This window comes from Myxine glutinosa, chromosome 1 (genome assembly GCF_964187855.1).
Source record: "Myxine glutinosa chromosome 1, kmMyxGlut1.1, whole genome shotgun sequence".
Lineage (NCBI taxonomy): Eukaryota > Metazoa > Chordata > Myxini > Myxiniformes > Myxinidae > Myxine > Myxine glutinosa.
In genome coordinates, this window is record NC_136261.1 from 160,229,528 (window position 1) to 160,243,573 (window position 14,046).

Here is a 14,046-nt window from a genome sequence, read left to right on the forward strand (position 1 = left end):
TCGTCTAGTCTAGCCTACAAATCTCGGCCCATCTATAAACTGTCATACCAGTGCTTCACAGGCAAGGTGATTCATCAATGGCTGTGCCATCCCTTGGATGGATATTAAACTGGGCGTCCCATCTGCTGCCATTATTTCCTTGACGTTAAAGAGTCCACTGAGTCCTTCGCGAAGCGTCGGCGAGGTTGAAATTCCTTCTCAAACAGTTTGAAGTTTGCCTTTTGATTTGACCGTCGGTCTTGACAGATTGACTGCAGCTTTTGTAAAGGACTTTTCATAAGGCACATTGTTTCAAAACAAGAAGCGATAAAGAAAGATTATGGTTTGTCATATGTGAGCTATTGCAGACACAACCAATTCAAAGCCTATAGCTTGGAGCAAATTGGTACACACCCTCTAATGTATGGTTGGCACGAGAACACTCAATTTCTTTCTCTTTAGTCTGAGTCAAACACAAACTTTCAACTCCTAATCCCAAAATTCACCGTCACATGGAGCCTCAATTTCTTTCGAATGAAGTAATTACTCGGTGTAAGAAACTTTTGGGACGAGAAGGCATTCATAGACAAGACGGGTTTATGGGAAAAGGCCATGTATAAGCTTCTACGTGCATTTTGGGGTAAAAGTTGTAAAGTTAAAGTAAAAGAGCTGCATGTATATACATGATATATAAGTCCGTTTGTTTGAGTTTCTGGCTTGTTCAAATAAATTGTCCAAAATGGCAATTTGGCGGCCATTTTGTTTATGCTAATTAGAAGGTCAAACACTCAAAATTCGGCTTGGGAACCGGGGTAATCGAATTCAGCATACCCTAATTATGTTAAAAAGTGAGGTTCCCAAATTTTACCCAAAATTGCACCAAACATTCACATTTCTCAGAAATCCGTCCAGTCTATCATACACAGCGCATTCAGAAAGTATTCAGACCCCTTCACTTTTTTCACATTTTGTTATGTTGCAGCCTTATGCTGAAATCGTTTAAATTCATTTTTCCCTCATCAATCTACACTCAATACCCCATAATGGCAAAGAGAAAACAGGATTTTAGAAAGTTTTGCAAATTTATTAAAAAGAAAAAACTGAAATATCACATTGACATAAGTATTCAGACCCTTTGTTAGGACACTTGAAATTTAGCTCAAGTGCCTCCCATTTCTCTTGATCATCTTTGAGATGTTTCTACACCTTGATTGGAGTCCACCTGTGGTAAATTCAATTGATTGGACATGATTTGGAAAGGCACACACCTGTCTATATAAGGTCTCACAGCTGACAATGCATATCAGAGCAAAAACCAAGCCATGAGGTCGAAGGAACTGCCTGCAGAGCTCAGAGACAGGATTGTGTCGAGGCACAGATCTGGGGAAGCCTACAAAAAAAAATCTCTGCTGCATTGAAGGTTCCCAGAGCACAGTGGCCTCCATGATTCTTAAATGGAAGAAGTTTGGAACAACCAGGACTCTTCCTAGAGCTGGCCGTCCGGCCAAACTGAGCAATCGGGGGAGAAGGGCCTTGGTAAGAGAGGTGACCAAGAACCCGATGGTCACTGGCTGAGCTCCAGAGATCCTGTGTGGCTGTGGGAGAAACTTCCAGAAGGACAACCATCACTGCAACACTCCACCGATCTGGGCTTTATGGCAGAGTGGCCTGACGGAAGCCTCTCCTCAGTGAAAGACACATGAAAGCTGCTTGGAGTTTGCAAAAAAGCACCTAAAGGACTCTCAGACTGTGAGAAACAAGATTCTGTGGGCTTTCATGTGTCTTTCACTGAGGAGAGGCTTCCGTCAGGCCACTCTGCCATAAAGCCCAGATCGGTGGAGTGTTGCAGTGATGGTTGTCCTTCTGGAAGTTTCTCCCATCTCCACACAGGATCTCTGGAGCTCAGCCAGTGACCATCGGGTTCTTGGTCACATCTACTACCAAGGCCCTTCTCCCTCGATTGCTCAGTTTGGCCGGGCGGCCAGCTCGAAGAAGAGTCCTGGTTGTTCCAAACTTCTTCCATTTAAGAATTATGGAGGCCACTGTGGTCTTGGGAACCTTCAATGCAGCAGAAAAGTTTTTTGTAGGCTTCCCCAGATCTGTGCCTCGACACAATCCTGTCTCTGAGCTCTGCAGGCAGTTCCTTCGACCTCATGGCTTGGTTTTTGCTCTGATATGCATTGTCAGCTGTGAGACCTTATATAGACAGGTGTGTGCCTTTCCAAATCATGTCCAATCAATTGAATTTACCACAGGTATACTCCAATCAAGGTGTAGAAACATCTCAAAGATGATCAAGAGAAATGGGAGGCACCTGAGCTAAATTTCAATTGTCATAGCAAAGGGTCTGAATACTTATGTAAATGTGATATTTCAGTTTTTTCTTTTTAATAAATTTGCAAAACTTTCTAAAATCCTGTTTTCCCTTTGTCATTATGGGGTATTGTGTGTAGATTGATGAGGGAAAAAATGAATTTAAACGATTTCAGCATAAAGCTGCAACATAACAAAATGTGAAAAAAGTGTAGGGGTCTGAATACTTTCTGAATGCACTGTATCTACCATGCATCACACAAATTGACCATTGATGGGAAGCAAGACACATACCGATCAGAAAAGGTAACATCAGGTGGAGAGTACAGAGTACGCATCAACTCACAGGGCACATTAATTGTACCTTACACAATGACACTGCATACACTGTGTACACAGCGCACTGTACAAGGATAGATTGTGTACACACAGGGCTGTTTTTGGCAGTGCCTGACAAAGCCGCCATATAAGTCCTTGAGCAATTGTCAATAGCTGCTTCCGAGTGCTTGTAAAACCGGTTAGTGCAGAAGTAAACCAGAGTATACCGGTTGCCGCCCATAATGCTACGTAGATCATTGATCTTGATCTTGAAATACCTTTATCTTTCCTTCCCCGTGCTCTTCCTTGTCTTATCAATTTACCTTCTCATAAAAGTAAAACTTGCAGCCTGAAGAACCATGCAGGTGGTTGGAACACCTTCGGAGGGATTTCATATTGATTCCAAAGGTACAGGGTTCAATAACTCGAGCTCTATGTTTGTCTGGACATCTTTCCTGATCATTTTGGGCACCTGGCTGCAATCAAAGTGTGGAGATGAGGTCATTGTCACGAGTCGCCTTCATTTACTAGTCGGCTGGCGAATTGTGGATGCGCACAAAAGGTACACACATTGTACTTGCAAACATACCTCGATCCCTGACAATTTATTCTCCTATTTTTTTACGACATTCATCCTCTCCGAATGCGTTCACCTCTTCACCTTTTTGTTTTCCACTCCAAGCTCCACTGCCACCCCACCTTCACTATCTTATCGTCACATCTGTTTTTCAACTGCTTTTCTCCAATGTCTTCCTCTTTAATCCCAGGAGCCCGATAATTTTACATCAGCAAAAAGTGGAGTTTTTGACCACCGCCTCCCAACGAATGTGTCACATACATGGCAATTCCTCCTCCTCCTCCTCCTCGTCCTCCTCCTCCTCTGGCTCCTTATCTACAACCAACCTCCTTCATTTTCTTTCTCCACAACTCATAGGCCTACCTCTTTCTCAATTTTTCTTTTTAAGTTTCTCGTTTTACTCCCCAACTCCCACCACAATCCCTTCTCCCACTCCCCTCCCCCTCCCCACCCCCATGCACAACCTGACACACTCTGTTCATATCTTATTATAATGGAGCAAACGTGTATGGTTGTGTATGTATGTATATTTGTGACTGAATAGATGAACCATGTATATTTGTGACCACAACGTCGTCTTCTTCCAATATATATAAAACCGAAAAACACGGTTCGTGGAGCCATGAGGCGGTGAGTGAAGCTGTGTGACTATATATCTATTAATTACGTACTCTTTGAACGTCGGTTGCATCATTTCTATTAATTACGTACGTCTATTAACTATGTACTATTGGAATATAACTTTCGACCCTTTAGACTGCTGAGACCTTTGAAGTCCCACAAGATCCTTAAGACCCTTAAATATCCTGAATACTCTTAAAGACCCAAAATAACCCAAAGACCCGGATGACCGAAAATACCTTGAGGACCCAAAATACCCCAAAGACCCTTAAATACCAAGATGACCCAAAATACCCTAAAGACCCAGAGGACCCAAAAGATCCGAAAGACCATTAAAGACCATGAGACCCTTAAGAGCCGAAAGACCTGTAAGACCCTTTAGACCCATTAGACCAGTTTGGACCCTTCACTACTTAGAGCTTTACACCATTTGGACCTTTTTAGATTACAAATAAATTACAAATGAATAATATCACCAATATTACAAATAAATTTGTACAAAAGAAATGTTTGTATTATGATTGGTGTAAATCATGAGAACACAGCAATTCATGTACATTCATTATCCTCAGTTAATACAAGCCCGTGCCTCTGCAGTGACGTGTGGTGATGCGAGAGTAGAAAGCCGATCCACGCTGGTGCAATGAATATTGATGAACCATGATTTCAATGACCTCTCCACTCCTCCGAAACGCTAGGTACAGTCAACCTCTAAACAATTCATACATATTAAGATCTCTAATGTCACATTGCAACCTAGAGAAGACTTCTTGTAGGCCTGAAGTCCGTGTGGAAGGGGGTTTCGGTGAAATACTGTATCCATCGATGACATGAATATCACGTTACCATATCTGATGAAGGGATTCTCAGATTGCAACTCTGCAGTCCTATGTTGAGCCTTTGTGGCTCAAGGTCCACCTGGCTTCTGTTACCTGTTTGTTTGCTTGTACAATGTAATTAAACCAGACGATGGACAAGCTGTGGAGTGTCCAGGTTCCCATGGATACATTTCACATAGACTTATCATCTAATGCTCCCGGCATGCTTTATTACCTCCGTCACCAAAGGTGGATGGAGGTTATGTTTTCACCCCTGTCTGTCCGTTTGTCTGTCTGCCGTTTGTGAACAAAATATCTCAAAAAGTTGTGGACGGATTCGGACGAAATTTGGCAGAGATGTAGCATATGTGAGACAGACAAAATGATTAGATTTTGGTGAAGATCTGGATTCGGATCCGGCTACTAGAACATTTTAAGTGATTCTTCACCATTGGGAGATAGGGCCAAAACGATACATAGCAGGATATCTCAAAACGTTGTGGACGGATCTGGACGAAACCAGGTTGTGTGTGTGACGAGGAAGAATCGATTCATTTTTGGTGAAGATCCGGATCCGGATCCAACTAGTAAAATTTTTAAGTGATTCTTCACCATTGAGTGATATGGCCAACCAGGCGGAGGTATTTTCTCTACTGAGTGCCGTTCTAGTCAACCACTGCAACTACCCATTCGACCATTACTCCATTGCCGACATACAGACTACGAACACCACCCTTTGAGTTTCAGCTCGTCAGGGTCTCTCAAAATCGATACAAGATACACCGGCATCCTTGTGGCTGGAAAAGTGGCATCGTTGTGGTTAGTCGATGGTGGTTGCTGGCAAGTTGGCGCTGTTGACCTGGGAAACTGGTATTGTTGAGAATAATTGAAAAGCACTGGATGGGAAGTCGGCAGCTTTATGTCCAGAACTCTCTAAAAAAAACGACATTTTGTGGTGCACTGGTGCTTGAGCAAACATTCTGGGAATGGAACAAACGAAATACATGGAAGGCCATTTGATCCATCAAAATATCGATGGAAGGCCCTTGGACCCATCAAAATATGGATGGAAGGCCCTTGGACCCATCAAAATATGGATGGAAGGCCCTTTGACCGATCAAAATATGGATGGAAGGCCATTTGACCCATCAAAATATGGATGGAAGGCCATTTGATCCATCAAAATATCGATGGAAGGCCCTTGGACCCATCAAAATATGGATGGAAGGCCCTTTGCCCCATCAAAATATGGATGGAAGGCCCTTGGACCCATCAAAATATGGATGGAAGGCCCTTTGACCCATCAAAATATCGATGGAAGGCCCTTGGACCCATCAAAATATGGATGGAAGGCCCTTTGACCCATCAAAATATCGATGGAAGGCCCTTTGCCCCATCAAAATATGGATGGAAGGCCCTTGGACCCATCAAAATATGGATGGAAGGCCATTTGACCCATCAAAACATGGAAGGCCCTTGGACCCATCAAAATATGGATGGAAGGCCATTTGACCCATCAAAACATGGAATCCCTTTTTTCTTAGACACACATTAAATTAATCGACTCGTTTAGTTAGCTTTTGTGTATGAACCCCATTTTTATCCTTTTAATGTATCTATATTAACATCCACAACTCTTTACCTATCCCATTTAGACACTAGACAAGAAATTTAGCTGAGGTACTGGCAAACAATATCCTAATCGTTTTCAGAGATACAACTTGGTCTTTGACGATCGCAACTTAAATGTAAATGGACACAATTCCCAGCTTTACTGTCCACATCCAAAGTATGGCAGAGTGCAAGATGGAGCACGCACCTGCAATCACCCATGGCAGGTTCAGTCTCGGGTTTGAATCTACTGGAGAAAAGTTCGTAACCGGATAGCCCGAAGGTGATCATGCTATACCAACATGGCCGTCTCCAACCGACATACCCAGTGTTCCATCGAAGACTCCCACCCAAGTACTATTGTGGGATCGACCTTGCTTAACTTCTGAGGATACGACAGGATCAGGAACATTCCATCAGGATCAGGATCTTGCCATACTCCTCCCTAACGGGGATATCTTGCCTTCCGTTACTTTGCAAAAGCTGAATGAACAATCAGTTAAACAAAAAGAAAGAAAACAATTGTTATGATATGTAAGAATCTTCTGATTGGTCAGGACAATATATAATCAGCCTCAGGACATGGCTGCAGGAGTTGGAGTTCCTCTCGGTAATGTCTGCAGCAGTTCCTCTCGGACTAAGTATTGTCCTTGACCCAACAGGCTTGAGCTTCTTCATCAGTGACCTTCCCTCCTTCATAAGACGAGGACGGGGGCTGTTCTTTGATTATCTCACAGTGTAATAAGCAGCATTCAAAACACCTCTGATAATGAAGCAACACATACCTGACTTCAGCAAGACCTTGACAAATGGGAAGTTTCACACGTGAAATGTGTCACGTGCTGATGATCTCAAACAAGAGAAATCCCAACTGGAATTTAATTTGCACCATCCTCCCAGAGTTCTACCTGTGTTAACATCCTCGGGATCACCACTAACCACATCCTCGGGATCACCACTAACCACATCCTCGGGATCACCACTAACCACATCCTCGCCATCACCCATAACCACATCCTCGGGATCACCACTAACCACATCCTCGCCATCACCCATAACCACATCCTTGCCATCACCCATAACCACATCCTTGCCATCACCCATAACCACATCCTCACCATCACCCATAACCACATCCTTGCCATCACCCATAACCACATCCTTGCCATCACCCATAACCACATCCTTGCCATCACCCATAACCACATCCTTGCCATCACCCATAACCACATCCTCACCATCACCCATAACCATATCCTCACCATCACCCATAACCACATCCTCACCATCACCCATAACCACATCCTCGCCATCACCCATAACCACATCCTCGCCTTCACCCATAACCACATCCTCGCCATCACCCATAACCACATCCTCACCATCACCCATAACCATAGCCACACCATCACCCATAACCACATCCTCGGGATCACCACGAACCACATCCTCACCATCACCCAAAACCACATCCTCGGGATCACGACTAACCACATCCTCGGGATCACCATTAACCACATCCTCACCATCACCCATAACCACATCCTCACCATCACCCATAACTACAGCCTCACCATCACCCATAACCACATCCTCGGGATCACCACTAACCACATCCTCGCCATCACCCATAACCACATCCTCACCATCACTCATAACCACATCCTCACCATCACACATAACCACATCCTCGCCATCACCCATAACCACATCCTCACCATTACCCATAACCACATCCTCGCCATCACCACTAACCACATCCTCGCCATCACCCATAACCACATCCTCGCCTTCACCACTAACCACCACACCAACACCATGATGGCAAAAGCAGGAGAGAGGCTGCACGCTCCAAATGAAGTAGATCACCTCCTGATTCCTCAAAACGTCTTCAAGGTCTACACGGCTGATGGAATACTTATTGTTCGCTCGGAGGGTGGTCTTCAGCTCCATCCAGGACAGAGCTGCTCCCTGGATCAGCTCACTAGGAATCTTAGACCAGCATCCACCCCATGTTGCACAGGTGACCTATGGCTACATAAGGTACATGCATTGCAGTGATTTAGCTGCTCTGCTTCAACAATGACCTCCAACCTCAAAAACGGTGTCATTAAGATCTACAAGAGAACCATCATGCTGGGAACTACATCCCATTGTCATCACTTGAGATTTCACTTCAAATCACACAAAATCATATCCTTCATCGTAGCCGGATAAAAGCCCAACAAGCACTAATAAAATCTCCATGACAGGTGAACCATCCCCATAGAGACTGTGGTGGTTAAAAGAGAAGGCCCACCACCATACTTTTAGGGCAACTTGAGATGGACACTAAATGCTGCCGATAAGTCACACCACCCACGTCCCTGAAGTGCGAGTGTCGTTGGTTGTTATCACCACATGCGGGTTTCAGAAGGTGAAAAGGAGCCCCCCAGGGCTCCAGGTGTCCGCCTCCGTTTCGGTGAGGGATCATGATTCATGGGCTAAGTTGTGATGTTTTCAGAGTTTTGTTCCGAGGGCTCTTTTCAGGATCGTCAGTGAGCCCTGCACAGCTGCCAACTGTAGTTTGTTTGTGGTAATGTTCCCAAGGATGGTTTGTAGGATCTTTGTGACGTTCTTCTTTATCATTCCCGTTGCCCCAATTATCACTGGTACCACTTGGGCGCTCTTCAGGTTCCAAGATTTTTTCACTTCATTCTTGAGATTTAGATATTTGGTCATTTTCTTGATTTCTCCTTGTTTAGGCCAAAATCGCTGGGGACTGACACCTCAATTAGCAATGCCTTCTTTTCTTTTTGGTTCACGAGTTATCAAGTGAGAAGTGACCACTATATTCGTCATGTGTGTGCGTCTGTCTGTGTGTGTGTCTGTCTGTCCGCAGCATAACTACCCGAAGATATCATCCGATCTTGATGAAACTTGGGGGGGGGGAGGTTGATATCATGATCTAGTTGTGTCCTGCCGAGAGTGGGCGTATTGCGCCCATTGTGGGCGGAGCCACGCCCGAAAAAGATGTATTTTTAGGGGGTAATCGAGTTCAAGCTACATCTTCTCCGAGGGGTTTGGTGGAATCTGACAGGGGTTTCGATATTTGGTTTGGCCAATGTCACGTGTCTAGCTCCGCGGAGCTCGATTTTTTTCATTTTCGCCCCAAGGTCAAGGTCACAAGGTCACGAAATTTAGAAAAGTCGATTTTTGATGGTTTTATTACATTGTTCGCTTCCTGATAGGGTGAAATGTCGTACATGATCTTATATTATCACATACATCATGAAATACAAGTTTCCCAACAAATTTCAAGAATCTTCGACCTGGTTTGAAGGTCACAAAGGTCAAATTTTCAAAGTTGTCGGAATCGAACCAAATTTTCGGTATTGTGTAGGTAACTAACCTCATAACTGATTATACATTATTTTCTATCTCATTTCAAGGTCAGTAACCTTCGTTTTGACATTTCAAGGTCACAAAGGTCAAATTTTCAAAGTTGTCGGAATCGAACCGAGTTTTCGGTATTGTGTAGCTAACTAACCTCATAACTCATTATACATTATTTTCTATCTCATTTTAAGGTCAGTAACCTTCGTTTTGACATTTCAAGGTCACAAAGGTCAAATTTTCAAAGTTGTCGGAATCGAACCGAATTTTCGGTATTGTGTAGCTAACCAGTCTCATAACAGATAATACATTCCTCTTTATATATTTTCAATGTCGGTTTTGACCTTTGTCATTGAATACCGCTCGCTCGTGAACCATCGTCGTCTCCTGACTTGTTTTGTATCAAAGTGCTATATATCCTGCGGCAATGCTTTGTTTTCTTTGTTCACGCTGGATGGGCTAATTTGGTCAGTACGTGAGCATTACTTCCTTGTTTTCAGTGATTGTTTTTGGTTCATGTTTCCATGAGTTTTTATGCCTCCGTCCTCCGAAGTAGAATGAATGAATGAATATGAATGATCGTTTTAAGGCCATTTTCCCCGCTAGAGCAGGGGTTAGCCCGTCCCCCGAAGTAGGCCGGAGGCATTATGTTTTCGGGTTGTCCGTCCGTTCATACGTCCGTACAGGCTAAACCTCGTTTTTCTCAGCAACCACATGTCCGATTGAGACAAAACTTTCAGGATAGGAGTGACACCATGCAGAATGTTTTTATGATCATTATAAACCGTATAGGTCACGTGGTATATTGGGTAGGGGATGGCCATTTTTTAGGATAGTCATATTGAAACGCAAATAATTTAAAAAAATTCCCGGAAACCGCTGAATGGAAAATTTGAAACTTGGCACATTGTGAAGTACTCCCAATAGTCAAGGCCCTTAGGGATATTTTGGGGCCGTTTGGTTCAAATTCTTCCAAAAGCACCAAATTTGGCCCAGATGTTTCCCATGCCATACTCTTTCGATTTTTGACGGGTGCCAAGACGGGCGCCCCCCCCCCCCCCCCGGGAGGCCCATATTGGCGAAATACTAAATGGCCGCCACCCGGATTAGAGGAAAATCAGTTAAATAACCAAAAGGGTTGGAATCATGTATGATACCACTTTTCAGGGGTTTTCGAGGTCGAGGAATCCAATTATGATGTTATTTTGATGATTCGAGGTCAAGGTCAACCCTCAAGGTCATCTTAAAGGTTATTTCTGAGTCAAATATGTCGGTTTTTGAGTTTTTTGTCAAGATTTACGCGAGGTTCACCATTTTATGTTTCTGGGTTGGGTAATCGAACTCTGACCTTATTTTTGACAATTAGAGGAAATATTTACATGTCTATTTCCTAATTTTCAGGCATATGCAGTTCATCAGTCTAATTACCAAGGTACGGATTTTGATGTTTTATGAACTGTATGCCATATCCTTGTGTTTAATTTTTGTGCGATCATGATCCGGGTTCATGTATACATGATTGTATACATGTCATAAATATGACGTCATAGGTCATGTGACCTGGCGGCCATATTGGATTTTATGAAAACCTTAAAAATGGATCCCTGCCTTCATTTTTCGATCGATTCATTTTGAACTTTGACCACTTATAGTACGCCATGTGATTGGATGCATATCCTAATTATGACGTCATAGGTCAGGTGACATGGCGGGATGGACCGGTATGGTCCCCGGATCATACCGCCCTTGGCGCCCGTCAAAAATCGAAAGAGTATGTATGGCATGGGCAACATCTGCGCCAAATTTGATGCTTTTGTAAGAATTTGAACCAAAATATCCCTCAGGGCCCTGACTACAATGGGGAACAAAAGCATGATAATGATGACATCATAACTGAAGTGGTATACCAGCCAAAAATGTTTTAATCGAATTCCTTGTCCTAAAAATCTAAAATTGCATGCGCATGATCTATGACCGATTTGTATTGAAATAATGTATGACATGATAGGTCACATTGTGTGGCAGCCATATTGGCTTGAAAGCTGATATTTAAAAAAAATCTTTTCTCTGAAACCACTTCTTCAGGTAATATGTTTTCAGGTTGTCCGTCCGTCCGTCCGTCCGTCCGTGCGGGCTAAACCTTGTTTTTCTCAGCAACCACATGTCGATTGAGACAAAACTTTTAGGATAGGAGTGTCACCTATGCAGAATGTTGGAATGATAATTGTGATGTCATCGGTCATGTAGTATGGCAGCTGTCTTGGATTAAACGCAAATAATTTTAAAAAATTCTCGGAAACCGCTGAATGGAAAAATTTGAAACTTGGCACATTGTGAAGTACTCCCAATGGGGCACAAAAGCATGATAATGATGACATCATAACTGAAGTGGTATACCAGCCAAAAATGTTTTAATCGAATTCCTTGTCCTAAAAATCTAAAATTGCATGCGCATGATCGATGACCGATTTGTATTGAAATAATTTATGACATGATAGGTCACATGGTTTGGCAGCCATATTGGATTTAACCTAAAACCCTTGGAAATACATCTTCTCCTAAACCACTAAATCAATGGACTCGAAACTTTACATGTGTCATTGACTAGGCATGGTGATTAAAAGTTGATGACGAAAACATCATTGGTCATGTCACATGGTGTGGCAGCCATATTGGATTAAAGGTAAATATTAAATAATGATATCTCTGAAACCACTGACCCTATTGATGCGAAATTTTACAAATATCATCAAGCACCATTGTTGCATATCGTTTTAAAATGATGATGTCATTGGTCACGTGGTTTGGCAGCCATCTTGGATAGAACAACAAACATTATCCGATCAAAACAAAACTCCACAAACGTGATCCCCTACCCACATATGCAGAGTGTACATTTTTTAAGGTCATATGTCACATTGTGTGGCAGCCATATTGGCTTGAAAGCCGATATTAAAAAAAAATCTTTTCTCTGAAACCACTTCTTCAGGCAATATGTTTTCAGGTTGTCCGTCCGTCCGTCCGTCCGTCCGTGCGGGCTAAACCTTGTTTTTCTCAGCAACCACATGTCGATTGAGACGAAACTTTTAGGATAGGAGTGTCACCTATGCAGAATGTTGGAATGATAATTGTGATGTCATCGGTCATGTAGTATGGCAGCTGTCTTGGATTAAACGCAAATAATTCAATAATTATTTCTCGGAAACCGCTGAATGGAAAAATTTGAAACATGGCATATTGTCATGTTCTCCCAATGGGGAACAAAAGCATAATAATGATATCATCGGTGAAGTGGCATACCAGCCAAAAATGTTTTAATCGAATTCCTTATCGAAAAATATGAAATTGCATGCACATGATCAATGACCCAGTTGTATTGAAATATTAAATTTATGACATCATTGGTCACATGGTTTGGCAGCCATATTTGGATTTAACGTAAAACCTTAAAAAAACATCTTCGCCCAAACCACCAAATCCATTGACTCGAAACTTTACGTGTTTCATTGACTAGACATGGTGATTAAAAGATGATCACAAAAACATCATTTTGTCACGTCACATGGTGTGGCAGCCATATTGGATTGAAGGAAAATATTAAATAATTATATCTCTGAAACCACTTACTCTATTGATGCGAAATTTTACAAATATCATCTAACACCATTGTTGCATATAGTTTGAAAATGATGATGTCATAGGTCACGTGGTTTGGCAACCATCTTGGATAGAACAACGAACATTATCCGATCAACACAAAATCTCACAAATGTGATCCCCTACCCATACATATGCAGAGTGTACATTTTTAAAGGTCATATGTCATACGCACGTGAGGCCCGGAGTGAAAAGACGAGCAGTGAGGTTCGTTTGAGTTTATTTATCTTCAAATCTTCAAATCTTCAAATCTTCCCACGCCTCCTCCCCCCAAGCCCTCTCCCTCCCACAGATTTCCCGATGTCCCTGCTCTTAAATGTTGTACTTGTGCTTCCCTCTCTCTCCCCATCTCGTCTCCCGCTCCCTTTATCATATGTTTTATGTGTCAGTTTGTCTTTTTGCGATTAATGTTAGCTCTTACACGAGCCTCTATCTTGTATGCAAAAAAAAAAAAGACCCCCAAACAAAAGGACCATATCTGCATTATATTACTCTGAGCTCAATCCATGATGAAATAAACAATTGTGCACTCAATTGCTATTTAAACAACAACTATTTTTAAATATCAGCCTCTTCTGACACTGAGGAATTGACATTCCCAAATTGGAATTTATGTGTATACCTTTATATAGGAAGTCTTATCCTTAGACGCAATGACTTTAGTTTTACGAAAGACTTTTGTTGCTTCAGAAGAGTAAATGTGGGTCAAGACTCAAAGGTCATGAATTCTAGTTTACTAGCTTTGTTTGCCTTGTATTTTGGGTAGACGTTTTGCTT

General features: G+C 42.5%; 1 protein-coding gene across 2 annotated transcripts in view; it reads left to right on the plus strand.

The window, feature by feature from the left end:
- Nucleotides 1–2,854: 2,854 nt before the first annotated feature.
- LOC144892430 (uncharacterized) overlaps nucleotides 2,855–14,046 on the plus strand; it is an 82,551-nt gene continuing 71,359 nt past the window's right edge. The window contains exons 1-2 of one of the 2 annotated variants that reach the window (XM_078779184.1): nucleotides 2,870–3,172; nucleotides 4,406–4,506. Coding sequence is in view for 1 of the 2 variants with exons in the window: in XM_078779190.1 (XP_078635316.1) it covers nucleotides 2,970–3,172 (203 nt within the window). In the remaining variant the exon portion in view is untranslated. Of the gene's footprint in view, nucleotides 3,173–4,405; nucleotides 4,507–14,046 lie in introns of both variants that reach the window. The other variant, XM_078779190.1, reaches the window with a different exon arrangement.